This window comes from Maylandia zebra, linkage group LG11, assembly GCF_041146795.1.
Source record: "Maylandia zebra isolate NMK-2024a linkage group LG11, Mzebra_GT3a, whole genome shotgun sequence".
Lineage (NCBI taxonomy): Eukaryota > Metazoa > Chordata > Actinopteri > Cichliformes > Cichlidae > Maylandia > Maylandia zebra.
In genome coordinates, this window is record NC_135177.1 from 13292854 (window position 1) to 13320559 (window position 27706).

General features: G+C 39.3%; 4 protein-coding genes across 6 annotated transcripts; 1 reads left to right on the forward strand and 3 right to left on the reverse strand.

Annotated features, from left to right (window-relative positions):
- Positions 1–1031: 1031 nt before the first annotated feature.
- trmt11 (tRNA methyltransferase 11) lies at positions 1032–13548 on the reverse strand. Of its 2 annotated transcripts, none has more exons than XM_076889800.1 (13): positions 13416–13548; positions 12527–12592; positions 12310–12383; positions 12100–12181; positions 11893–11985; positions 11667–11801; positions 11435–11591; positions 11270–11350; positions 10961–11125; positions 10438–10510; positions 10014–10148; positions 3919–4039; positions 1032–1346 (listed from the first exon to the last, which is right to left on the reverse strand). In XM_076889800.1, the coding sequence occupies exons 3-13, from the start codon at positions 12330–12332 to the stop codon at positions 1206–1208; spliced, it is 1206 nt and encodes a 401-aa protein (XP_076745915.1). In that variant the 5' UTR covers positions 12333–12383; positions 12527–12592; positions 13416–13548; the 3' UTR covers positions 1032–1205. The 2 variants fall into 2 exon arrangements, with proteins under 2 accessions (XP_076745915.1, XP_014266336.1); XM_014410850.2 differs by lacking the exon at positions 13416–13548 and adding an exon at positions 12962–13090.
- On the forward strand, positions 13525–15211 carry LOC106675698 (actin-binding Rho-activating protein). Of its 2 annotated transcripts, XM_076889801.1 has the most exons (3): positions 13583–13661; positions 13872–13907; positions 14012–15211. In XM_076889801.1, exon 3 carries the CDS (start codon positions 14020–14022, stop codon positions 14512–14514), a length of 495 nt encoding a protein of 164 aa, XP_076745916.1. In that variant the 5' UTR covers positions 13583–13661; positions 13872–13907; positions 14012–14019; the 3' UTR covers positions 14515–15211. The 2 variants fall into 2 exon arrangements, with proteins under 2 accessions (XP_024659976.2, XP_076745916.1); XM_024804208.2 differs by lacking the exon at positions 13872–13907 and having other exon boundaries at positions 13525–13661.
- hint3 (histidine triad nucleotide binding protein 3) lies at positions 15164–18250 on the reverse strand. Its single transcript, XM_004568094.3, has 5 exons — positions 18059–18250; positions 17437–17554; positions 17192–17261; positions 16737–16863; positions 15164–16426 (listed from the first exon to the last, which is right to left on the reverse strand). The coding sequence occupies exons 1-5, from the start codon at positions 18197–18199 to the stop codon at positions 16379–16381; spliced, it is 504 nt and encodes a 167-aa protein (XP_004568151.1). The 5' UTR covers positions 18200–18250; the 3' UTR covers positions 15164–16378.
- A 3917-nt stretch (positions 18251–22167) lies between these two features.
- Positions 22168–25213, reverse strand: LOC143421047 (nuclear receptor coactivator 7-like). The gene is made up of 6 exons (XM_076889802.1): positions 25106–25213; positions 24700–24852; positions 24226–24378; positions 24019–24114; positions 23818–23891; positions 22168–23730 (listed from the first exon to the last, which is right to left on the reverse strand). Exons 1-6 carry the CDS (start codon positions 25172–25174, stop codon positions 23592–23594), a joined length of 684 nt encoding a protein of 227 aa, XP_076745917.1. The 5' UTR covers positions 25175–25213; the 3' UTR covers positions 22168–23591.
- Between the last annotated feature and the right edge of the window lie 2493 nt (positions 25214–27706).

The window sequence follows — 27706 nt, forward strand, 5'->3', positions numbered from 1 at the left end:
GCTGCATGTAAACTGTGGTCAGAAAACAACAAAAGCTGCTGACTAACTGTAGTGGTGGAGAAGTGGGGACGCCCTGTGATTTGGGCTCTTGCCTGCACAGGGAGGCCACCTAAACATGCTCCCTTACTCTGAGCCAAAGCAGAACCGTGGATATAAATGTCCATTCTGTTTTGTTCAATATGTGGGCTCTATGACAGAGTTAAAGTCGGTTAAACTGACAGAGCTAATGTAAAGATGAGGACAGAATTATTAGCACCCCTATGAAATTTAAATCTTTTGTTTAAGGATTTCCAAAGCGCTGTTCAACAGAGCAAGTCATTTTTAAGACAGGTTTTCCAAACATCCCAGTTTAATTTTGGATTCTTAGACACAGCTGTGGGTTGTACTATGGCTCAGTGAAATGGTCAGTTTCTCAGGGGGCTAATAATGTTGATCCTGGTCAATTTTGTTTGTTCTGAATTATTCTCTGGAATAATTTATCTTTTATGGGGAAAATCAGTATGGTTAGGAATGCTACGCTAAAAAAACCACTTTTTTAATAAAAATTTTTGACAGAAAATTTCAATTTTATAGGGCGGGTAATCATTTTGACCTCATCTGTATAAGATGCACTGGCATCATGGGGGTAAAATTGTAGTAAATATGAGAAAATATAGACTCTTATCAATTTTACACATAAAGACCAGTTGCTAGGTAACAGAGAGTGTGAAAACACTTTTGGAATGTGGTTATGGCAGAGCTGTGTTATGACAGTGACATCAGCAATCATATATTTGGGTTTTTAGTATCTGAGCATGTGACATACATACATAGACACTGGTGTCTTCCAGGTAGAACGTTCCACATTATGAACTATGCACAACCTGCATCATGGATCCATGTTTTGGGGACTCTGGTCAATTCTTAATTACCACATTTTACAATTAACAGCTAAATTATAAATGTTACATTAGAAAATATTTGTTATAGAGATGCACTTCGTTTCCCTTTCTCTTACCCAATTTCAGACTCTCAAAAGTACCACTCAGAAAGAACACGCACATTTTTGGTTTATTTGCAAAGAAATAAAAAACAAATAGATTTTTTAAGAATGGGATAACTTGTTTTTCTTTTGAGAGCACTGACAACAATGCGCTGATTAAAAAGTTTCATCTTTTTTGATAAGACACTGAGGAAATTTGGTGATCTTCATCCCACTGATGCGTTCAGTCCCCGCTAACGTCAGATTTGTTGTTCTCCTTGGTGGACTTTTTGTTAAGTCCACTGAAGTACTTCTCTCTGAAGGCATTGTGACCCTGGTAGGCGCTGAAGCGGGGATCTGACAGATGGGCCAAGCTATCAAATTCCTGGAAAGAGACGCAGAGGTTACTGTTGAATCTGCCTAACTTAAAAATCTACAAGTTTCCCACAGATATTAAAACAAATTATTCAGTTTACTAAAATATTCTTGCTGCTCCAACCATCTTGCTAATAAAGTTTTCATTATGAATAACATATATTACATCTTGAAAACAAAGAAATGAAGTAAATAAATAAATGAACAAAATCAGAAACACCTGAATAAAAGGCAGCTTTTATTTTTGCTTTGCTAAATTCCTCCTACAAATCAACACAGTACTCTCTCACAAGGTGTGCACATGTCTGGCATGTTTATAGAATAGGAAGAGTTATGCGTATATTAATAATACACACACAGGTGATGAAATAAAGGAAAAATCTAAGGAGATGTGGAAAACTCAACACAAAAGACGCCTCGTGGCACGTATAATAATGCTGAGCAGGTGTTCCAGGTTTTGTATGGATGGGAGAAGGGAAAGACTTAAATGCTTCTGGAAAATTGGATTTTTCTAAGGTGCAGATGGCAAGCGTGCCAGTCTCAAAGGCTTCTCAGGTGGGCAGTGTTTTAACAGGAACAGTGACTAAAGTGGTATGTGGCTTTAGATCTGCAGGAAAGAGTACATAGTGGGTAACAAATTATGGCTTTGTGATGTTTGTGCATTAATGACATTAGATATTATTGTCAGAAGAAAAGAAGCTGCATGTGGAAAAAGTGCTGACAGCCTGTGAGGCATCCTTAACCATACTGCTGAGAAGTGCATGAGTATCATAAACAGCCCCAAAAATGAGGGGTTCTGTTGCGCTAACGTGACATCAATCATCCCAAGTTTGTTTTGATTGATCGTCTTTATCACATAAATGAAACATTTCCGTCCTGATTGCAGTGGTCTCTCCCTTGATGAGAATGTCCCCATCCATGCAGCAAAAGAGAGGGAGCACTGAATGTGCTTTAAGTATGAAAATAATGTGTATCATATGCTGTGGCCTTTGCAGCCACCAAATCTCAACTGAACTCAACACCCGTAGGACACAACTCTCCACAACCATCATCAAAACACCAACTGAGGGAATAGGACTGGGAAAAATGGCTGATCCCTCCAGTAGTGCTTCACAAGCACACAAGACTGTTTATCTGTTACCCAGCTGAAAATCAGCTGTTGTGAATCTCAGTTTTACCTCCACTATTAAGGTAAATGAGGTGAGTTGAGAAATGATGACTCCAATCCTGGGGCCTGTAATTTGTCAAAGACACCCCCTCTTTGCTTGCCGATGCTGCCAAGCAACCTGGAAACGTTTTTTATTGCCATTCTGAGGAAAAGATTCAGGTTTAAAAGGTAAAAAGACTGACAACATAAGCACGACCCCAGAGTGATGAGGATAAAAAGACGTGACTACAAAATTGGCACAGAAGACAACAGTGGTTCTTTACTCTTTCAGGTGGAGAGTTACATATACTGAATGTAAAAAATGAGGTGAATGACAAGCGGTCTGGGTAACCAAACAAATTTTGTAACACCGCATAAATAAGAAGAGGTGAGGTTTCTTTACGGAGCTTTACAGGAAACCTTCAAAACAATTAGGCCAACTCCTCCACTGTCAAAACCGGGAAACTGCGGACACACGCATAGAAAAGTGTTGACACACATCAGGCTGCGAATCCTGACGAGCGCGTGCAGATAGGTGCAGACGGAGGCCAATTTGAAAAAACAAACAAACTACAAAACAAAACAAAAAAACTCTACAGACCTGAGCTACAGATACCAGTCAGATAACCTCACACAAGGTGTCTCGGTGTGTGCGTGTCATACCAGGCGCTTTATGGGAGCAATTTGGGGTTTTGAAGCGGAATGGATGTCAGATCCAAAGATGGATTGTTTTCCATACAATGTGTGATTATGCCTTTTAGGGTTTCAGTATAAAAGAAATGAGCCAATCACAGCCAGATGGTGAGGATTTACCCGAGACAGACAGAGAGACACCATCACTTCCAGCGGGAGACATGTAAAAGAACACACATACGCGCATACTACATCCGTCTCATGACGCGTGCGTTCATGACAAGAAAAAAAAAAAACTCCATGAAAAAACATTAAACGCATGAAGGAACAGGCAGGCGGACACATGTTCTCATTTTACTAGAAGAAAAAGAAGTTATATCAGTTTATGTGTGTTTCATGCACACACATAAACAAATTCTGCAGCACGCACACAAATTTGGTCTGCTGTGAAGATATGAGGTCATTTGTAATGATGCAACCACAATAGATAACCTAAAAACAACATATTTAGCTAGTTGTGATGAAAATGTGCACTTTAAAATCCCTTGGCTTCATCTGGACAGTAACTGGATGAATGACATCACCTGAAGCAAACAGCTAACAGAATGAAAAATAATGACAAATGCCATCTATTTAATTGTTCTAATCAGCATCCAACGCAGCCTGATTTACTGCATTTGCTATCATGTGACGACAAACAGCATGTCCTCGCACTGGAACTGGAAAATATTTTTCTTCTCTGTAAATTAGGCAACTGATTCATTTTGTTTCATCTCTTACACAAACACCCACATGGACACACCTCTGGTTCTTTGATCTTTTCCATGGTGATCAGACGCCGTGAGGTGTGGCTTGAGAGTGTCTGCTCACAGTTGCTGATGAGCTGGAGACATGGATGAAGAGGAACCATCTCCTCGCAGTACCTGGAAAGAGTCCCCACAAACACAAACACACACACACACACACACACACACACACACACACACACACACACACACACACTACAGATCAGTTTAAATGAGGAGGAAACAAAGAGACAGAAATATAAAGCTAAACCAATATCCATCATCTGACTCTAATAAATTTTGATTGTACGCATCTAAAAGTCTGAATGAGAGGAAGTGTAAGTCCCTTGTGATAACAATGCGCTACAGATGTCATCTGGAGGCCATTAAAAGGCTGCCAGGACACACAGTAATTCTGTCAAGATTACTACCTAACTTTTGCCAGCTCTTTGGGGGTTTTTTCAGCGCGCTCTAATGTCTTTCTTTGCTCTGTGTGTGCTTCTTTCTGTTTCTCAGATAAACACAAAACATTCAAGAGGTTCGGTGCCACAACGGCTGGCGAGGCTAAGGTAGCTCGTTTTGTGTGAAGATGAAGGTGGAAAAAGTGAGGTGACCTGTCGGGTTGGCTGCTGGCTCTGTCATCGCCGGCCAGGCAGGGTTAGGGCGTATTAACGGCAGCTGATGTATGTGTTTGCATATTTGTGTCAGTAGCACTTTCTCCGAACTACCGTCACGCCAGCAACTCAGTCTGATTTGTGCATGACTGTTTGCCTTGTTGCCATGGCGGCAGTTGGGGCTCTGGGGTAATGGGATGTTTGGTTGTCGTGGTGACTGGGCAGTGATGCAGCCAGGCAGCAATTCTGAGCTGCCAATCAGGTGCTCAGTATTTCTACCGCACAAATGAACTGCATCATGACAAGGATGAGTTTCTTGTTTTTCCATCCCTATTTCTCTTTGTAATTACAACGTACCATGTTACTAACAGCCTATTTTATTTAACGACTTGTTTCCTTTAAATTACTTTTTCTTAATTATTGAGATTCAAAAGATGAGATGGCTTTGATCTCCTGCCCTAGCTCTTTTTTCCCCTTTCACATCAGTTTTTTTAACTTTCATCACGCGAGCCCATTTTTGTGTGTTTGACATTCTTGTTTTGTCTGGACAGGTATTTAAGATTCACAGTAAAACTGGTTCGAGACTTATCAACATTAAGATTTCGCACATTTCTAATGGGAAACTGTAATAAATTAGTAAATAAACAAAATGATTTTTTTTTTAAAAAGCAATAGAGTTAAACAGTTTGGCTCACTCACTATAACTCACCACAGAGTGAACAAATGGATAGTCCAAACACAGTCTGTATATAAATGATAGCTGTAGACTTCCGGGGCCAGATTTACTAACACTCCACCAGCACGAACAAAAAAAGAAGAGAAGAAGAAACAGTAGTGTTTGTATTTATAAAGACAAAATTGCATTTAAATGGTGGAAATAACTCAGATTTTTGTGACTGACCCCATTGCACCAAGTGCGCAAACTTATTTACTAATGTTTGCAAAACAGAATTTATTACTAATTATAACAGAAAAAAAACACGTCTTATTATTTGCGCTTGGTTTTGAAATGAACTGACCGTGCCTGTGCTTAGAAAACAGCGCAACTTCTGTAAATCAACCAGAAACTAACCACACCTATGAGAGCTATATGGGGTTTGCACTGACACATTATTTTGCCCCGTTTCAGTGCTGCACCCTTAATCTATCACCAAGGTCTGAGTTGCAAGTTGCAAGTATTTCTTGTTTACAGACTGATGTTCACGTTGCCAATAGACAGGTCGCAGCTTCTGGGTACTACAGGTATTGCTTCCAAGTATCTACTTTACTGTAACTGACAGAGAAGACTTGCTGTTTAAGTTCAACAGTTTAACTAAAAATTACAACGGTACTGTTGCATCACACTGAATGTAGAAGCATGCAAAAGCTTAATTATTGCTATACGATTTCTCTGGAAACTTAAACTCGACTAAGAAATTACAATCTGAAAATGTCACCACTACTCATTTATTCATCTAATATTACCTCTGACTATGCAGCTGATTCATATATTTACTTCCCTTATTTATGCTGTAATTAGCTCACTTTATGGCTTTGATGATGGATAACACATCATCCGTCTCAATACTTTTTCTTCATTTATTTTTTGAGGGCAGAAAAGGAAGAGAGTTTAAGCGGTCTGACCTGGTCTAGGCTCTGTCTTTTGCTGACAGGACTCTGTGTCCCCTGTCATCACACACACACTGCCCCCATTTTCATGAGGCAGACGGACACACACACACACACAGAGTCCCCACTGTTTCTATCACAGCCACTGCCGCAGATACACACACACATGTATGTGGGGGTATTGGAAACCTGATATCTCCCCTGTAGAGCCCCAGATTAGACCCAGGAGACAGGCTGCGTCTGGGTTTATACACACAGACACACATATCCAACAACACAAACACACACACTCGCAGATCAGCCTGCACACCATAGAGACATAGTTCATATATGTGACTTGCCTGGCCTCAGATGTTTATTTTGGCACGGCGCTCTGACAGGCACCGGGTCAAGCACCGATGAGATGAGTAGCAAAGACAAATGTGTGAACATGGTGACACAAACGTGTGCACGTGCGCGTACACGGGACCACACACACACACATTCGTGCATATGTTTCGATGCGTGCAGAAACACAAAGCGGCTAAATGGATAAAAGTCAAAGGGTTGCAAACTGATGTCTCTCAGTCACAAGGATACAATAATAGCCGGTGACTGGATCCGTGATTATCCCATCTGCTTCCTGGTCTTTTAATGAGTGACCAGAAAGAGTTTGAGCCCCGTGGCGCTTTTCCTCGCCTAACGTCCGTTTCTGCCTTAGTTTGTTGTGGTTCATATCTACACAAATGAACACCTGCACTGAGAGTCAGCACTTCGCTTTCTGCAAACGCACAGAAGCTTTAACAATACACAACTTTGTCTCTGATGAGCCGTCTTAGGCAGCATATAAAGTGCACATTGCTGTCAGTTGTGGTTTGCCGTGGCCCAGCTGTATGGGCAAGAAAGCCTCGGCACACCTGAACATTACTGTAATCCACACAGGTGGTTAGACATGGGAATCAGAATAAAGGGAAATACCCTAAGATAGTAGAAGGTCCTTTGTGAGTGTACAAATCCAGTAAAACACTGTCGTCTGTCTCTCGGGTTCACTTTTCCCTTAATAAAAATCACAAAGCCAGTTTTAATTATAGACAGTAATCAGTCATTTTTATAAAATGTAATAGTGTCTGCTATGTATTCCCTCTTTGCTTCATATTGTTTAGTTATTTGGGTAATTAATTAGGCCAAAAACAAATTGAAACCTCGTCGATTGTGCTTACAACAGGCCTGCATTGTGCACTTCTGGCTTATGGTGTAAGCCTGCCCCCTATTGTACAGATCATTATTTAAAGAAAGGCAAAGACAAAACTATTTCCAAACTGAGATGATGAGGTTTGAGCTTAAAATCTGGATTCCGAATTCAAAACTGTTGTTGGTAATCAACAATAACTAAACATGCAGTTGCCATCTTATCTTGCAGTTGCCCTCTGGACCCAGTGGAGGTGGTGAGTGACAGGAGAACGGCGGCTAAGCTGTCATCCCTGTTGGACAACATCTCCCACCCCATGCAGCAGACTGTGACAGCACTGAGCAGCTCCTTCAGTGGGAGACTGCGGCACCCACGGTGTGGGACGGAGAGATTTCGCAGGTCTTTCCTCCCCACTGCTGTCAGACTCCATAATAAAGACTTTAACTGATCAAGCACACACATCCATACATATGCAATAATACCAAGTGCAATAATCCTTTCTGTCATCGTTGTATTTTTACTCAGTTGTATATAGTATTTGTATTTGTATTATATTTTTATCTTATTGTATATTTATTTTATTTTATTCTACTGTATATAGTATTTTATTTTATTCTATTCTGTACAGTTGTGTACTGTATTTATTCTTATTGTATTCTAATTTTTGCCTCATAACTTTTGCACTGTCCACTTCCTGCTGTGACAAAACAAATTTCCCACGTGTGGGACTAATAAAGGTTATCTTATCTTATCTTATCTTATCTTGGCAGTGACGCACCAGCTCACCTTACAAAGCCCTGGTGTTTCCTTATAACTTGTTATAGTCCAAGAATATTGCAATGAATCCTGAAATCCTAACTCAGTGTTCTTTACAGCAGTGAAAAGGGGAATAAAGGAAAAAGAAATTACTAATGTTGTAAATAAGTATAATTACAAAGCATCCACTGACTGCAATGATACTGATATGAAGATTGCTATGAAGGTTTTAAAAGCATCTCAGAGCCGCTAAAAGTCCACACAATATAAAAATATTTTAAATTGTGTCACTGTATAAAATTGAGGATAGACACCACTTCAAAGATTATAGGCTTGTTTCTAAACTCCCACAATTCTTCAAGCCTCTAGAAAAACTGTTCAATAACCGATTCAACAAATTATTCGATACATTTAAATTACTCCCCGACAGTCAGTATGGATTCAGTTCAACATCACCATCATTAACTGAATCAAGCGAAGAGATTACAGATGCTATTGTTTAGAAACGGTATGCAATTGGAGGACTTCAAGATCTTTTAAAAACATTTGATACAATCAGTCATGACATATTAATTACGGGTTATATTGCACTGAGTAAAAAAACATTTAATTAATACATGTTTTTTGTGAAGCTGTGTGAATACTCCTGTAATTGCTTGGACTCTGTATGTGGTTTCCTCCAGGGTTCTGTATTGGCTCCACACATGATCATTATTTAAATAAATGGTATTTGTAAGATACATGATGAATTAAAATCAGTTTAAGTCAAAGATGTACAAAAATATGGTTTTTACACGGTATAGCGAGAAGTTAGGGCTTTGACCCACTATTTATACACTTTGTGTTTGCACATGTGTATTGATATGTATATATGTCAATCCAAATACACCTAACAAGTAGGGCTGCTCAATTAATCGAATTTTAATCACGATTACGATCTGGGCTTTCAACGATCATTAAAAATGACTGAGCCGATTATTAGCCCCTCCCTCGTGCTTTACTCTCACGCTGCTCCATGTGGCAAATCAAGCGCACCTCTCTGCATTTCGAACACGTGTCACAACAATTAAGAGGACCGAGGGAAGCTCGGAAAGCTAAGCAGAAGTTATTTGGAGAGGAGAGTGACTGCCGTTGGTTGAAAAGAGAGGTAAAAAAAAAAAAACTTCAGTGGTGTGGAAACATTATGGGTTCGCGGAGTCAGACGTGGATCAAGTAGACACAGTGTGTAAACTTTGCTACTGTGTAGCTGCACCACAGAGCAACACTGCAAAGTTCACTAAACATAGATGTTTACATTTTTCATTTATTTTTTATATTGCAAACATTTGCACTGTTATCAGTATTTGCACACTATTTTATATTATTTTTTGACAATCTTTAAAGTCATTATTCAATACATTGTTATTGTTAAATAAATATCGTCAAATAATCGAGATCTCAATTTCAGTGAAAATAATCGTGATTATCATTTTTGCCATAATCGAGCAGCCCTACTAACAAGTTTAAAAGGACATATTCATGACTGGATAGGGCATAAACAAGAAGCAAAAATGATGCTTATTAGTTAGTTATTACTATTTCAAAAAAACATTAGCTTGTTGATGCCCTCGGGTGACACTGCATTAAAAACATTATGTGTAAACACAGTCAGCCATGCCATCCATAAATGCAGGTTACAGCTCTATCATGCAAAGAAGCAAAGATATGTGAAAATGCCCCAGAAACACTGCTGTATATTATATTTGCTTTGAATGCACTGAAAAAGCAGAAGCTTTCAGCTCCCCTCTTATTCAGAAATTGGCATCAGATGTCTTTCTGACGCCACCCCAAAATGCTAACAATTACGAAGTTCTACAAATTTAAGTACTGACAAGTTAACTGGTAAGTTACCTCCTACACTGGACAGATTTATCATCACTCTGAAAATGTGTATGACTAGGTGATGATGCCAAGTCTGTTTACTCACTCTGGCCTGTAGACAGGCAGCCAGTAGACGAGCCTCCCTCCCATGACCAGGTGGTGGGCGGAGAAGTTTAACAGATCTGTGAAGATGTCACTCAGGTGGTACGCCTGTGAGACTGGGACGTGAGACTCTTCAAAACTGTGCAGAATATTGAAATAAAAATACAACATTTAGAACAGAGCAGTGATGGCAAAACTTTGTGGTTTTATTTGGCATTTCATGTACTAGTTTCCTCAGGACTAAACATTGGACTAATTCCCCAGTTATTTATATATGTATATGTATATATATGTATATATATGTATATAGATAGATAGATAGATAGATAGATAGATAGATAGATAGATAGATAGATAGATAGATAGATAGATAGATAGATAGATAGATAGATAGATGTTGGTATAACTATAATATGTGATGAACTTACACGCCTTCAGCAGGTTTAGCAATGTCCTTGTGGGAGCCTGTTCTCCTCGTGGCTTCCCGGATACCGTATGGAGCTAACAAGAAAAGTCACACAGTGAGTATCAAAAAAATAAAACAAGAAGAGTTTTCTTCCTGTTTACGAAGAACACAGACAGAATAGATGTAGCTGAGGAACATGCTAGCTGCAGTACTGCTACTCAAATTCTAAAGAAACATCAAAAATCTTGGAGTGTCCATAAGCTGAAGAGCCACACAAAACATAAAAAGATGATCCATGAAACAGACAGAAATAATGTGTTCAACAGACTCTAATGAGAAGCACATAATTTTCAAATTACAGCCTGAACCATAGCTAAAGCGTTTCACTCCCTGTCAGAATCCTGATAATTGCATATTTTCACAACATTTTTTATGTATTTGTAACAGCTCAAAGAAACAATCAAATCTAAAGAATAACAGAGATATTTAATGAAAGGAGATGTTAAATCCCTTGTGGTCTGGTTAGGGTGAACTAAAGGACCTACGGTCAGTAACGATAGCATCAAACAGAGCAGCATCCCTCCACGCAGGCTTGGAGGCATCAGACACCATCACGTCCACGTACATCTTCTGTGCCCCGTACTGCCGCAGGTTGGCTCTGATGTTCTCGTCGGGCCCTCGCCACTTTTGGTTTTTACGGCTTGACCGACCTAAAAGACAAAAGGCACCATCAGCAAATCTGAACAGGGGACTGATCTGATTCAAATAGAAAAACAGCATAAAATAAAACTGCAATCCTTAACCTGTAACACTTCAACTGCTGCAGGGTGTAATCTCTAATGAGCAGAGCTTACCTTTCCCGTGAATAGTGTTGTAATCAATGTCAGTTCCACATACATAAGCTCCAAAATGAGAACACGCAACCAGCAGGCTCCCTAAAACACATTGACTCACATTAAAGTATTTACTTTGCTGTCTATAGCTGTCTGTGGGGGGAAGCAACGACTGGATTAACTTACCTGTGCCTACAAATGGGTCAAAAACTAGGTCATCCTGTTTGACCCTGGCGTGGTTGGCCATGATGAATGAGAGGCCAGCGTCCATGCTGGTGTTTCCTATGAAGTGTCTGTTCTTCACACTGTGGGAGCGAATCAGATCACGCTGACCGTCTGCTATCTGTAAAATGGAAGAGTTCAGCTGTAGATCGCTCCACATTCATTTAATGTACACAAGTAGCAAAATGCATCTTACCCATCTGCCGAAGTAGATGTAATTGGGATCCTCGGGGATATTGTTGGGGTCTGTGCCGTAATCCTCTAATAAGCAGAAGATGTGCTGGGGATTCTTAAGGCTTACTGTCCCCTCAAAGGGAAGATACTCCAAGGCCTGGTGAGATTGCATTTTACTATTAGTATTATTATTATTTTATGTGCATATTTATATGTTTTTACATGCACTCGCACATCTAAATACTTACATCGATCCTTTTGATTCTGTCTGCAAACAGCAAAGTTTTGTTGAATGTGTAGACGTTTATCCTGTATGTGGAGTCTTTGTGCATGAATGGACTCTGCAGGGAATGAAGAGCAGAAACAGAAATGAAATGTGTTATTGTGTATTTCATACACTTGCAAAAATCTGTCTTTCCAACAGAATAGTATGATACAAACTCTAAACAACAAACCATGATTTCTGAGGGGAAGTTCAGAAGGGATGTTCTGAGTTCACTGTGTGTTTGCCCGTGGCCCCACAGTTCAAAAGCAGACCTAGAACGACAACCCAACATGAACTAAAGCCACATCTCAGCCAGTCTTGAATCTGTGCAGCATACAGTTATTCCATCAGTAGAGATGTGGCTCTTTCACTTTCCTAACTGCAAAGCTTAAACACTTACTTTGCACACACAGATCTGGCCATGATGCTGTGGACATCTTCCTCAGACAAACCATCCAGGCACCAGAAAGGAGACTACGGAGAAGAGGAGAGATGTGGAGTGACTGCCGAGAAATGTGAGATCTACTAAAGAGAAACATCACCATTCTGCTGCCAATAATCAATGTCTTAGATTAGAATAGAGAGTCAGATTAGAATAAGCCCCTCAACATGCAAACCTTTTCTCTGAAGTTTTCACAGGGATGAAATGGTTTCCCTCTGAGAGCCAGCAGAGCTTTTATTTCCTACATAAGACGGCATATAAAGCGAGAATATTAATGTTATACAAAACAGAAGAATCACATATGAAATATTAAATTAAATTACTACAAACTGTTTCTATGTGATGTAGGCATAAAATAATGCCATAAAACAACGCAATATGCTCTATCTGCCAGACCATTGCTCAAGTTTGATGTATTGCTGTGATCAAATTGTAGACATCTCGTCTCCAAAAGTAGGTTACTTTTTTGTTTGTTATGGGCTCATACTTTGAATGAGCCCAACACAAACCGAGAGTCAGAGGAGACTCCAGTCTGCAAATTATCGCTTTTTACACGAACAGTTAATCACTCTGAACCAAAGAGAAACCGACAATATGTGATGCTTGTTACCGGTAACCTGAAGTCTAGATTATCCTGGGCAAGATGCAATAAATACTGGAGGCATGATCGACTACTGAAGGCAGCCATTGTTGTCGCAATTTAAAAATACGTCCGGCTTGAAACCGAGCTCTGACACAAAGTACCGCTTGGGGACTGTATTTCTATAAATGGCAGAAAAATTAGGTACTGTGTTTCATTTAGCTATGATACACTCGTATTAAGTTTTGTACTGCCGCTGTTTTATGCTAACATTATCATACATAAGCACAGGTGAATACTTCGTTTTTAATGTTATTTTGCAACCTTTATTTGCATTAAAAAACTCCTTATCACTTTTTTCATAAACCTGTGTGTATGTGTCTTTTTAATGTCACAAGTAAGCAAATTTTTGTCATCAGTACACATCGGTATGCTTTACTATTCTGGTCATACATGTGTGGATAAAGTCTGTAATCTGCTTTACATCAGAGCCGTCTTGTAAGACCGCCCCTCCTACTGATTGGCTGTCCGGGTTGTCTCTGCCGTGTCACTGGCTGAAGTTGATGTCCATCACAGTGGTTTTGTCTGGTGACAAAAAGGCATCCATCCGCACTCTTCCTCTGTCAGCACTGCTGCAGTGTTGTTAAGTTGTATTACTTAGTAACAGTGTAACCAGGATTCTTGCTCTTTGGTCGCAATGAAGCGTAACTGCAGGTGAAGGGAGGATCAGGTCAGTGTGTCACTGTTTATATTTACTACGAGAATCTGAAGGACTGAAAACTTCCAGGTTACTTTACAAAGCTAGATGTTCACTCGTTGTTTTGATAATGATATTATATTAACTGTGGGAAATAAGTAATGTCGTTTTAATGAGCTGTCAGCTGAATTTACGATTTAAGATTGCGGCTGCCTGTCATAACTGATGTGATCATACACACAGCTGGATCACAAGAACAGTTGTGTGAAAAATAAGTAGGTGAGACTTAAAGAATTTGGAAACAATAAAGTAACATTAAGAAGATTAAGATGCTGTATTTCTCTGTTGAGAAATGATTGTATATTCAAATTTGTCTTGAACAGAGTCAAACATGGGAACAAACAGCCAGAGCACCACCGTGGAAACAGAAGAGAACGCCCAAACTCCTGCGGCGTGCATCGTTTCTGTGAAAGGCTTGAAGGAAAACTGGCAGAAATGGTCCAGCGAACACCAGGAGTACCAGAAGCACAATCCCTTCAGTCACAATACCAGACCGAGCACGGTGGTCCCTCCGAGGGGAGGGGATGAGTATGGGAAACCCCTGCAGGGTTCCCTGACAGAGCAACGTGGGAGGGATGCTCACACACACATCAGCAGAGAGGTTCAGGAGCTGTGTGAGGTCATAAGGAGCATTGGGGAGTCGGGGGGCAGCGATGGGAAAGTGATTACTGTAAGATTTGGAAAGCTGTTTGAGCATTATGTGACTATCTCGAATAAACTGGTTGGGATTCTTCTGCGAGCGAGGAAACAGAGACTGGTTGACTTCGAAGGGGAGATGCTGTGGCAGGGGAAGGATGATCACGTAGTTATCACTTTGTTGCAGTGACCACAAATGTTTAGATGCCTTGATTCATTGTGCGTGTAGTACACGCAGGTACACAGGCACTTGATGTGGCAGCTTGTGCAGACAAAGAACATGGGGAAACCACTAAATGTCAGTCAAAATGAGAAAAGGTAACTTCAAACCTGAGCATTTTTTTCCCTCCAGCAGCTTGTTGACGAGGTGAAAGTGGAGCAGTGAGCAGTTGAGATGACATCAGATTTCCTAATGGGACCGAACCGAAGCCAAAGAGAACATGAGGCTGCCTGTGACAGACATAATGATGCTATAGGATGAACTTGACCCGACTTGGCCTGACTGCTTCAACATGTATTTATTTTAAGTGTGCTTTGCAATGACACAATATTGCTACAGTTCCAAATTTTGAAACTAATAGTGCAGCTTTAAAGCAATAAGAACCACATCATAAGGAACTATAGACTGAGTACCAGCTCTTATTGAAAGTATGAAAGTACAGGAATATATTTTTTTTAAACACACAGCATTAATAGATTAACACTGTCTCCTAATTGTATCATAATAAAGATAAGAAACGATGTCTTGTGTGTTAAAGTGTTACTGCAGGTGGGTTAAGAGTGAAACTGAAAAAGGGTCTGTATGTAAACCATACTGAGATACTACAAAGGCACTGAGAAGCAACAGAATACTGTTTATTCTAAATTAAAGCCATTCTTAAAGTGCATACCTTTTGTACAGTACATTTTGTTGTTGTTGGTTTTATTCCAATTACCACTGCAAAGTATAACATAATTTCACAGCACATACTTTCATTCATCTTTCCACATGACATTGAACCCCCCCCCCCCCCCCCAATTGTACTTCACTGCTTGATGAGGTCATTGATAAAAAAAAATAAATTAACATTACTATCAGCATCAGAGGATTACTGAGTGGTTTTCACAAATTGCAAGCTTGATGTAAGAACTCATAGCCAAGATTATCAGTTTATATATGATTGATATCAATAATGCAAACTTTCGGGGGGGGTGGGGGTTTCTGCAGTTTCATGTTATAGAGCAGACATACAAGGCATGAAAGCAGCTGTGCAAGACAGGAAATCAAACGGCCTGTGAGAAATCTGAAATCCCAGAACACTCAGTATACAGTGGGTTTTACACTGTATCTTCTGTGCTCTCTCTGTGTCAGTGTGTACAGGGCACTCTAAGTAGCCCATAATGCCTCACAGAAAGTAGCACACTACCGCTGGCCATTACCCACATTGTATAATATCTTGCACTGTGTCAAAGGGAAATTTACAGTCAGTTTAAAAGAAAGAGAGAAAGACGTTTCAGTAATTTGCTGAGATATGCTTGGTATAATATGGACTTATCACAAACATTCATGTCAGTATTTATATTTAGCCAACAATCTAGTACCTTTAATGCAAAAACAAGTAGTGTCCCAAGTGTGTTTGTCTAACTGAGCTCACTATACAGAAATCTAAGAAGGAAGAAGGAAGCAAAGCGTACTGAAGTGTTTCTGTAACAGGATGATAATGAACACACTGTTCTATTTTATAGGAATTCAAAGTTGATTGCTCATTGGTCCCTAAAAGCAATACAATTTTATTAGAGCAGATTTAAATAAATTTACCTATCTTGTCAAAACTCCAGTGTTCCTTACAGCACTTGTTAGGGATTTTAAAAGAGGCTTTAAGGCTTTATGTCTCATACTACTTAGGATATAAAATCTCACGCAGGTATAGCACCTGTTTAAAATACAGTCATTAGTTGTAGACAAACAGTCAGCAAAGTAGTTTCCAGTATGATATCTGCAAGACGCCTGATCTGCAAGTCACCTCAGTGCAGTCAGTCACATATGGCAAGATCCAATGATCCAGATCCAGTGATCAGTTTGTCTCGCCTTTAGAGTTGAGAAGATCAATCAGCTGGTCTGCCTGCAAAACATTAACAAAGGCAGACAGAACAGAAGTCAGACTGTCAGCAATCTTTCTGGGTGAACTAAGATGATGCCACTAGGAGTTACTGAACTGAATATATTAATGTGTTGACAATGCAAATCTAGAGGGCAGTTCACTGATGCAATCAAGTTACTTAAAACCAGGTTTACACAGCAATGTCCTTATACAGAACAAGTTAGAGACTGACACTGGTCTACATTTTTTCATTTGAAATTTCCATTACCACACAAAAAGTTTAAATAAAGTTTCTACACAGTAACTTGTAGTACTGAAGTACAGGGCTTACTGTGATGAACCAGTAGGAGTTGAGTCTGTAGAAGAGACGTGACATAAAGCCCATTTGACTAGCAGGTGCCAGGACGTGAAGGTGGAGGTGTGTGACAGAACAGAATGGAGGCCAGTGGAAACCAAATCTGCAGACAAAGAAAAGGGTTTAGAAATACTACTTATTTTTTAGTTTTTTTAAACTCATTTTATCTGATATAACAACAAAGCAAACTGTAACTAAGGTTAAGTTAGTCATCAGCAATTAAACTGCATTACAAATGATCTACTATAATTCTGACTAGATTAAGTGCTTGTTCTATTGGTAACTAAAAAACAAAACTGACCGCAAAACGGTGAATATTTGGTGGTCTGGCAACAAAAGATAACTGACTAAAACTGTCTGAAGGTCATACATTCATAACCCACTAATGTAAATTACCATAGAGAGCTGTGAAGTACCAAAATGAAACCCACCTGACATCACTGAGGTCCGTTATGTTGTTTTTTTCCAGGATTTCCTTCCCTTTGTCGACCATCCGCTTCACTGGACATAAACAATAGAAAAAGATGATCCATTTCAAACATTTACAGTTACTTTTTAAAAAATACTTTCCAACCATCCATAGCATTAGTCAGTAATATGTCAGCAATATTGTCTGAGGTGATATAAAATGAAAATCCATGAGCATTACTTAAAAAGTATGCAGTTTAAACTTTACCCAAGGGTACGTGCTCTTTAGTGAGGGATTTACAGTTTCCTACATGTTTGGTTGGGACAACAAGGTAGTGATGGGGGGCTCCAGGTTTGATGTCCCTGAAACATGAGATCTCTTCATCCTGCAGTAATAACACAACATAACACACACACACACACACACACACACACACACACACACACACACACACACACACACACACACACATTTACACTTTAAACGTGAACGACATTACAGAATGCCTCTAGCATTGGTGCCAAATGCAATTAGTATACTGAATATAATGTAATTTATTGGAGTCTGATTTATATATATATGTATATGTATAAATATATGCTTATTATTCTCTGTATTTTTAATATGAACTTATGCTACGGTTTAACCAACCATCCTTCGGTATCTGTCGGGGGTGAGCCACACCTTTCAACACAGTAAATCAATAACTCTACAGCTATCGGACTAACTAGCTACAATACCACTCAATTACACTCGTATACAGTGAAATTAAACGTTTCTGAATGACTAGTTTTAGAGCTTTTACTACTTGTAAACGCAGGTATTGACAATTAAAGTGTCTTAGGCTAGCTAGCAACGCATTCGTAATTATTTATTACAGTTTTCTTACACAGTGAAGAAGCTCTGTGCCCATTTCATTGTTTACAATCCTGCAGAAAATACATTTCTTATCATATCCTTCGGCTGGCACATTGCTGCTGCTTTTGGAAATATCAACCCGAGCAGGTTGTGTATCCTGGATTTCGGCCATTGTGCTGTACGGAGCTGTCAACAATCAGGCATGCTGAGTCGATCCAAGAGAACATCGAACGCATCAAGCTCGATCGCTCGTCGATCCTTATTGCAGATGTCAGGGAACAGAATTGTCAGAAGAGGGCGACATATTTTCAGTTTTCTCTGGTGACCGAATCTGTCGCACACTAACAATTGTGTCAAACGCACCTTTGATGTTCTCTGATGAAAACAGAAGGGCCCTCATATGTAACTTTTTATATAAGTTGTATTTTCAGCATTCTCTGGATGGTTGTCTCACAGAAATAAATAAATAAATAAATAAATAAATAAATAAATAAATAAATAATAAAAATAAACCCAACACTTACTGTCAGAGAACAAAACCAGTCAGTTATCTTACTATATGATCCAAATAGAAGGGGGTAACTAAGTAAATGGTAAATGGCCTGTATTTATATAGCGCTTTTCTAGTCCCTAAGGACCCCAAAGCGCTTTACATATCCAGTCATCCACCCATTCACGCACACATTCACTAAGCATTAATTTGCTCAGGCTAGAGAATATTAAAGTGGAAGTGTTGCATTAAAGACTCTGAGGTCTAAAGTCAACAGCACAAAGCTTAACTGAGATAGACGTTAAGTGATGCTATATTGTTAGTCAAGGCTGCAGTGAAACTGCTCCACTTTGTAACTTAAACAAAACTAACCACCTACCAACCCGCCCCTGCATTTACTCATTGTGGTTAGCCGTGGTTTTCCCTTACTGTTGGTCTTTCTTAGTTCCTTTCCCCTGTGACACATGCAATGGGTACATATACGTTATGGTCTGTTGTTAGGTGTTTGCAAACAAGTGCGCCTCCTCTGCATTAAACTATGCTGCAAGGCTAAAGACTGTAGTTCAAGGTGTTCAAGGTGATATGAGATGGATTTCTTGAGCAGTCAGGCAAAAATGTGAAAAAAAGTTTTTCTTTGGACTAAATCACATAGTGAGCTGTAGCTTGCCATGATATTATTATACACCGATCAGGCTTAATATCATAACAGATGCATAATGTTGATCATCTCCTCATCACAGCACCTGTTAGTGGGTGGGATATATTACATCCATACTGGCAATGGAAGAAGATGACCTGGTGTTTCTCTTTTCTTTCACAGTGTTGAGCAATGTACTGCTGGGAAAACTTAGTCCATGTGAATGTTACTTTGACACGTACCACCTATTTAATCATTGTTGCAGACCCTTTCCTGGAAATAACATTCCCTGATTGCTGTGGCCTCTTTCAGCAGGGCCTTCCCACAATCTGCCACAAAGCAGAAATGGTTCAAGAATGGTTTGAAGAGCACAACTGGTGGTGGTCAGAGGGCCCGGTGGCGCCAGTATCCGGCAGCCTCGCCTCTGTCAGTGTGCCCCAGGGCGGCTGTGGCTACAATGTAGCTTGCCATCACCAGTGTGTGAATGGGTGGATGATTGTGTAAAGCGCTTTGGGGTCCTTAGGACCAAGTAAAGCGCTATACAAATACAGACCTTTTACCATTTGACTTGGCCCCCCAAATCCCCCAGATCTCAATCCACTTGCTAGACAACTCGTTCTGCTCCATGGAGGCCCCACCTCATAGCTGACTTCAGTTAACATCTTGGCACAGGTGCTACTCTGGCTGTGATTTCTGGTTGCGGGGGGTCTTGAAAGCCTGTTTGGGCTGGGCTTGATGTATTCTGTGCAACACAATAACAAATTAAAATCATTAGTCATTACTGTATGTACCTTTTAATCATGGCTTCTCATCACAATGCTTTTGTTTAGTTTCTTTGGAACAGAAGCGGCTGATGATTGTAGCGTGGTGATCAGCACAGGTTCTGGGCTCAAAGCCAGGCTCGGGCCTCTCTGTGTGTGTTCTCTGTTTAGTGAATTTAAACTGGCTGTAAGTGTGAATTGTTGTCTATCTCAATGTGTTAGCCCTGCGACAGACTGACAATTATTAGTTATTATGATTTTGTATTTTCGGAGTACTTTTTCTTAATTTCGTACTGACATTTTTTTTAGTTCATTTTATTTTCAGTTAATTTCCAGGGATAGATATTCTAGTTTGAACTGTACTTTTTGTTGCTTAAAAATGTTTAGGTTTTTTTAAGTTTTTTTTTTTAGTTTTTATTAGTTTCAGTACCAGTTTTAGTTTATTCTTGTTTTCTTTTTTCAAATATTACGATATGGAAGTTTTATGTCAGAGGAAAAATTTGGTCAAACAAGTACAGGTATTACAAAAAAACACATGCTTCTTTAAAACAGTTGACTCACAGGCTTGTAGAGATCCTGACTCACAATAATCAAGCCTAGCAGTGCCTCATCAGGCAAGTTGGAAATGCATTTTACTAAATTAACAGATTATAAAATTAAGGATATTTCCCTTATACTTTTATTTTAGTCAGTTTTCAAAGTCCTACGGAGCCCCCCAGGGCTAAGTTTTAGCCGCATTCTTCAGAGGCTGCCAGCTCGAAGCCGACCGGGAGGTCGAGGCACGATGTGCCGGGAAAGTGGTGTTCCTCCCGGCTGTAGTAGGTCTCAACCTCCCGTTAGCTTCGAGATAGTGGGTGTCAGATCTCCAAAAACGTCGGAGCACTTTTGCAAATATGTGATGTCTTGTTAACCGAGCAGGTATCTGACGTTTACACAACTACATTCACGCCTCAAAATATCTTAAAAGTGTATTTTGTGACCCAGAAAGAGTAATATTACAACTAAGTAGCTGCCGCCATTGTTGGAATTCAACTTTTGCGAGATCTCGCAAAACTTTTGCGAGATCCCGAGTTTGTTTTGCGACTAAAAATTAAGACGGACTTTTGCGAGATCTCGCAAAAGTCCGTCTTAATTTTTTTTTCTCCCATGTCCCCTGCGGGGCTCCGTAAAGTCCACGGTTTTTTACAGTTTGTTTGTTTTTTTTTTCAAAAATGTAGAGTGTAGGCCATTGAACCATTTTCCTTCCTGGATGGATTCTCTGTTTAAATATCTGAAGTGCGTTCTTTCGGTATTTACAGCAGGTAAAATAAATATTGAACATGTCAACAGTTTTCTAAGTAAATATGTTTCTTAGAATTTTATTGACATGAAATTCTAACCAGATGTTGGCAACTACGTGAACATACGTATCAGCACACAACACTGGCATGCTTCATATAACTTAACGGAAGGATGAATGAAAAAATGTATCTGCTGCCAGGATGATGATGATGATGAAAGAAGGGTGGACGTTTCGTCAAGACTGATGATCCCGAACACAGAGCCAAGGAGGTTTCAGAGGAATAAAATAAAGCTGGTAAAATAATCCAGCCAATCAGCTGACCTAAATCCAATGAAATTCTACTGAAAGAACTAAAGGTCAGAGTTCACAGAAGGGGTCCACTGAACCATCAAGACTGTTTGTGTGGAAGAATGGGACAAAATCACACCTCGGCAATGTATGTGACTAGTTTCTCTTTATATAGGATTCATTTTTAAGCTGTAGTCACCAACAAGGCTTTTGCACAAAGGCTTTTGAATAGATTTTTGAAAGTGTGTTCAATACTTTTCCCCATTATTACACATAACGTGTGGATTGGATGGGTTTTGTGTGAATAGCACCTTTACAAATATATTAAATGAGAAAATTGGTGATATGTTCAATACTTTTTTACTTGTTTACACATTTTATCTCAGTGATATGGTGAAAGTTGCTACAGCGAAACATGAAAGCAACTGTAAGAAGGAAGAAAAAACTTTAATGTAGTTCTTCAAAAGAAAGAACAATTAACAAAGGAACAGAGGCAATATCAGACTATCAGTAACATGATATTTTGACGTTATTCGTAACAACTGCTGACTACAGCGACAGTATCAACAGGAAACTTTTTCACAAGAAAAAAGTAGCAGCACCTACACTGCCTGGCAGTCATATATAAACTTTTACTATTTCCTGAAAGTGTATTTAAATAAACAAATAACCAACAACTAGGCAATGTATGTGACATTTTATTCAAAGTGTTTTTCTCTCCAAACAGACAGGCTGGCATTTCACTTACACAAAGCAGAACTTATATTTTACAGTTAAGGTCCCTTCTTCCTCCAGCAGCATGTCTAGCAAACAATCAGCTTTTGTAGTGAAATGTTGCCCTTAAATTATTTCCAGCGCTCCTATTTTGATCCTCACTTACATGGAAAATGTTCAAACCAGCTCAGATCAGCGGTTTTTGTTCATACCAGTGTTACAGTATTTCACAATTAAATAGTTAATAGAATATGAAGACACACTGAATTTAAACACGGATATAAACTTTAAAAAATCATTTTAAAATTGTCATTTTATAAAAATACTTTGATGTAAAAATAAAATAAAAACAGACTCTTTCTTGAATCCCATTACAGTAGCTGCCCCGTCAGCAGGCTTCAAACTGTACAAGAGGAACTCTGAACCATGTGCAGAGACGACAGCAGACGCTTCTTATTAAATACCTTGCTGATGTAACATGCAGTAAAAAATGACATCTACTCAGTTTCAACAGGAAACATAAACCTTTAATGGGATTTCACAAAAAACAGTGGTAGTGCCAGCACTGCCTGACAGTCATAGAAAAACTTTAACCATTTCCTGAACAGTGTATTTAAAAAGACAGAAAATAAACAACTGGGCATGTGCGTGTATTTGATGTTTTCATAAGTACTTTTCTCTCCAAATAGACAAGCTGGTGCTTAATTTAAAAAAAAAAATAATTTTTCATTTTACACTTCAGTTGACTTCTTCCTCAAGCAGCACATCCAGCTTATCCAGCAGCTGTTGTAGTGCAATGTTGTTCAACTTTACTAGTTTGGTCCTTACTAGCAGCCACAGATTTGACTGGGAAACATTAAAACCAGTTAAAATTGTTTGTCCTAACAGTGTTATACCGATTTTAACAATAACTGGTTAATATAATTAACCAGTTATTGTTAATACACACTCACTTAACCAAAGATGCAAACTGTAAAAAAACACATTATTTTATAAATATGCATTGATACAAAAATAAAATAAAAATAAACGTTTTCTTGAACCCTGAATATCATTACAGTAGCTGTAGACTTATCATTCAATGCTGTTTTTTAAAATCTGCAAATGCTCCATCTGCACATCTGAGTGACTAAACGGCACACACGCCTCGCATTGATGTAAAAATAAAAAATAAAATAGACTCTTTCTTGAATCCCATTACAGTGGCTTCCCCGTCAGCAGGCTTCAAACTGTACAAGAGGAACTCTGAACCATGTGCAGAGACGACAGCAGACGCTCCATCAGGATACGTACAGTAGTGGCTAAACGACCTACACGCCTTGAAGTCTGGGAGCTCCACACAGAACAACAGGTCCTGCTTTGTTTTTAGCTCGGCTTTTTAGATGTTCACAGTCAATTCTGCACAGTCCAGACCTCCAGGTCTTGTACAATAAAGTCCTCATTTGTGGAGAGAGGTGCATTGTGAAAAGTCGGACTGGAAAAGCTTGAACCACGGTACAGATCAGCATCCAGCCACAGGGCAAAGCCACTCCTAAAGACAGAGAGAACAATAGAACTTTAATATCAGATCTTTGAAAACTCACTGATAGGAAAATAAATAAATAACTGTATAACTTACCCTCCTCCACCGAGCTGCAATGAATCCCAGTTTCCACTCACAAAGTACGAGTTCACCCCACTCCACTTGTATACCTAGATAACAAAGACATAAAAACATCTTAAACTCTGTGCAGATTTCTACAATAAGTGAAATAATTTCATGAAAAATCATCCTGTAAATAGACTAGAGGTAAAACATTAATAAAAGTTCAACTCTTACCTGGAAGTCGGGATTGAAGCTGAACAAGAAGGTTTCTCCAGTACCGTAGCAGTATTTACTGACTCTGAATGGATCTGAAGAAAAAGCCCCAAACACCTGAAAATACACCAAGACACCAGTTTGTTAAAGGAGATGCTGGTAATGGAGGAATCCGTCTCATTTTCTTGGTACAGAAAAGTGCTGGAGACTAAAGAGCAGGATACAAACCTTTTTGTGCATGTCTTTGACCACCAGCAGCACAGGGCTGTCCACCTCAGCCATGTTCCTGTACAGAGTCTTCAGGCTGCTCCCATGGACGGCTGTGCTGTAGACCAGCTGCCATTGATAACCCCGGGTCCTTGCTGGCATGTGAACAGCAAGCTGTTTGACAAAGAGTTGCTCATCAGATCATGTCCTGACAGACTAATGCATCACTCCATCTAAAATCAACACTGTTCTTCTGCTTGACTGTCTACAATTTGCATAAAAAACTTTACGGTCTGAGCACAACTTCCAGGCAATGCTGCCGCTTATGTCATAAATAATGACTGTTGTGAAACTGGAGATGGTGAAGCAGAAAATTTTCTGAACAATTGGACGATTTGAGAGGAATTGCCCTAATCACAATTTTCTCAGTTCTTCAGGAGAAAAACCATTGATAGCTGTGATCCACACACATATATATAAATGAGTGTTATTTACTTTTTCTAGGTGATAGTCATCTAGCAGATGACTCTGGTCAGTGAGGACAGGAAGATCATCATCAACTTCCAGCAGGTACTCGGGCTCTTCTACCTCGGAGGCGTCTGAGCTGCACAGACTCTGGCAGCGTTTGGACTCTTTCACTGTGATGATCTGAAGGAGGCAAGCAGAAAAAGTGTCACCATGTTACACTGCTATCCACTGCTCTCCTTTTATTTGTTATTTGGGGAGTTTTTACTGCATTACATATATAAGTTTAATGGCCTTAAGTACAAAGGTTGCAAATCATTTAAACCACAAAACCAGAACTATTGAATGGCAACAAAACTGCAATGCATGGTGACAGAACACATTTGAACCTCCACAGAACCTCCTAACACGAATACATTCAGCAGAGTAATCTTACCTCAACATAAGGCTCCATACAGTCACTGGCGATGTAAAGCACCTTAATATTTTCTGCCAGCCGCTTCATAGCTCCTGATTTCCCTGTCAAGCGTTGCTCTCTGCTGTACCACATGTCTGCTAACCAAACTGCCATGAAGGCAGTTCTTATATACACTGGGTTACTTTCTCTTTCTGTCTGCAGGCTCATTGGTCAGACATTTGAGTAGATGTCTGCTGATTGGTCAGCTCTGACAGTGAATAGTTTCTTTTCTCACTAAACAGGAAAGTGAGGTCTGGTTCTGGGATGTAGAGGGAAAGAGGATGTCCATATATAGACCCTACACCCTCAGGGATAACCACCAAGCTCTGTGATTGCACTTACTGTAAGTCACTAAGGAGGGCTTGCTGTGTAAAAATGCCTGAGTGTAAGAGAGCTTGAGAATATCAACTTTGGAAGACCTTTGTTAATTATTTCCACATTTAGTGGAGCAGGTTGGTGCAAATCTTACTTCCTAGCTTTTAAAGGTGGGGTTGAAAGGCTTGTTGAGGAGCTTGTTGATTGTTGCAACGTGGTGTTCCACAACCAGTATTTTGCTCTGATTTTCTTTTTAATGATATGATGTGGTTTGCACTTCTTCTTCTTGCTGTAGCTTCAGGTCTCTGGTTACCACTGCACAAAGATAATGTAGAGGTGGTCAACTTTGCATTGCCAAAGGTTCAAAAGTCACTTAGACAGACTCAAAAGTAATTGTACAAATGAACGTCACACTAAATCTAATTATTTTTTTTATAAATACTTGGATGAAAATCCTTTACAGTCAATAACTGCCTAATTGTTATGAGTCTTTGATTCAGTGTTTTTCTCTGTTCAAGTTTTGGTTTCAGTATATATATAGTCTTAGTTTCTTTAGTGTTTCTATTTTCTTTGTCTATTTTCCTTTTTATAATTAGCCTCAAGCTCTTTGTTCCTGCTTATAATTTTGTTTACATTTTGTATTTTATGCCTCCCTTGTGTTTCTCCTTCAGTGTCTTTTCTGTTATTTTAAGATAATCTAAGTATTGTATTTCAAAGAAACATGTTGCATTATTGTTTTGTTTTGTTTTTCAAAATTGTCATTCTTCTGTCTCTTGAGGTGGACATTAGGTCTTGTCTTATCACAGAATGATATGCTGGCTGAGTCAGGTAGAAGGAATTTTACTCAGAAATGTGGAAGTGGACTCATACTTAGAGCTGCCAGGAGATGAGGTGGAGGAGGGCCAGATATCAAAGAAAGAAGGTGAGAGTTCAGATGAAGGACACACCAGGTTTTGAGCAGCCTGATCAGAGTCAAAATGATGACGCCCGAAGTCCATTATGGACAAGAAGTAGGGCTGTGAAGTTGTGGGATTTGGTTTCTCAGCTATCATACTGGACACCAGCCTGTGAGGGGGAAAGGAGATCTCCTATCCATGGCAGCCTGCAACATGCATTCTGTTTTAGAGTTCTGACTTTTGAAGGGGCTCTATTCTCCTCCCCCCATCAAGAGATCATTTGTTACTTCGATGGACTGCTTGTCCTGTTTTTATGTTTCATCCTAGAAAATTATCAACGCAATTTCATTATAGCTGAAAGAAAAGTGATAAAGACAGGAGACGTCTAGATTTACATAAATTGCATAAATCAACTGGATAAAAAACGAATCAAACTGTGTGTATTCAACTAAAAAGCTTTCTTTATCTCCTTCGAGATGATATTGTAATGGCTACAATCTTGTGTCTCCTATATTAGACAGTTCCTCTTCTTATGGATGTTAGGCGCTGTCACACTGTCTCTGCTCAGGGTCCTCAAAAGCTGTCCTCCTCTGAGAAAGCTCAGAGGTGTGACCATCCTCCACCTCATCCTCTGACAGCATTAAAAGGTACTAGGTTGTTGAGTCACGTTGTTCGTTTTTCATTTCTGACACTTGTGTTACACAACTATCCAAGCACTATTCCCATTATTTATCCTAATTACTACATTTCAAACAGTATTAATCAACATGTGATTATGAAAGAATAAAAAAATAAACAAAACAAGTGATACGAGCTTCATCAATATAATTGTAGATAATATTTGACCTAAATACATGGCTCTTGTGATTCAATCATGTAGGTTAAATGCTTATCACAGTGATTCCATTATACACTCCAGTGTAGGCATATATGGTGTATACGAGCATATATGATTACATAGTATATATGTGAGTATATGTCCAGTGTATACAGGTATATATGTCGCAAAAAAATCCACAACAAAATCCAGCTGTCGACTACAAAGGGCACTCAAAGGTTTTGGAAAGGGGAAAATTACTGTGTATTTTGTTAGGGTTGAAAATGATTTTAAAAAGCAGTTTTCATTTTTTTGTGTACACAAGGCAGTGTTTTCATAAATGTGTCTTTAGGGTCAAAAGCTTGGTCTAGCGTTATGAGTTGGCTGACATATTGGGGGTTGACACAGTAGTGTAGAGGAATTTGCAGCATGCTTACATATCACACTTGGGCCATTCTCTGGGCCAACGGAGTCCAAACGAATGTCCTGAACTAGATATTAGAATCAGTAATATTAAATAATAAAGGCTGGGCAGGGAGAGCCTTTATTATG

Coding starts and splice junctions, on each gene's coding strand:
- trmt11 (XM_014410850.2), bottom strand. CDS start 13,039: ATGGCTGCCTTCAGTAGTCGATCATGCCTCCAGTATTTATTGCATCTT. Junction 10,149..10,437: donor GCTAAACCTGCTGAAGGCGT/GTAAGTTCATCA, acceptor TATTCTGCACAG/TTTTGAAGAGTCTCACGTCC. Junction 1,347..3,918: donor AAAAGATCAAAGAACCAGAG/GTGTGTCCATGT, acceptor GTCTCTTTCCAG/GAATTTGATAGCTTGGCCCA.
- LOC106675698 (XM_024804208.2), top strand. CDS start 14,020: ATGGGAACAAACAGCCAGAGCACCACCGTGGAAACAGAAGAGAACGCC.
- hint3 (XM_004568094.3), bottom strand. CDS start 18,199: ATGGCCGAAATCCAGGATACACAACCTGCTCGGGTTGATATTTCCAAA. Junction 17,262..17,436: donor TAAAGAGCACGTACCCTTGG/GTAAAGTTTAAA, acceptor GTTTATGTCCAG/TGAAGCGGATGGTCGACAAA. Junction 16,864..17,191: donor ACGGACCTCAGTGATGTCAG/GTGGGTTTCATT, acceptor CTTTGTCTGCAG/ATTTGGTTTCCACTGGCCTC.
- LOC143421047 (XM_076889802.1), bottom strand. CDS start 25,174: ATGAAGCGGCTGGCAGAAAATATTAAGGTGCTTTACATCGCCAGTGAC. Junction 24,853..25,105: donor GTATGGAGCCTTATGTTGAG/GTAAGATTACTC, acceptor TGCCTCCTTCAG/ATCATCACAGTGAAAGAGTC. Junction 24,115..24,225: donor TCAAAGACATGCACAAAAAG/GTTTGTATCCTG, acceptor GTGTATTTTCAG/GTGTTTGGGGCTTTTTCTTC.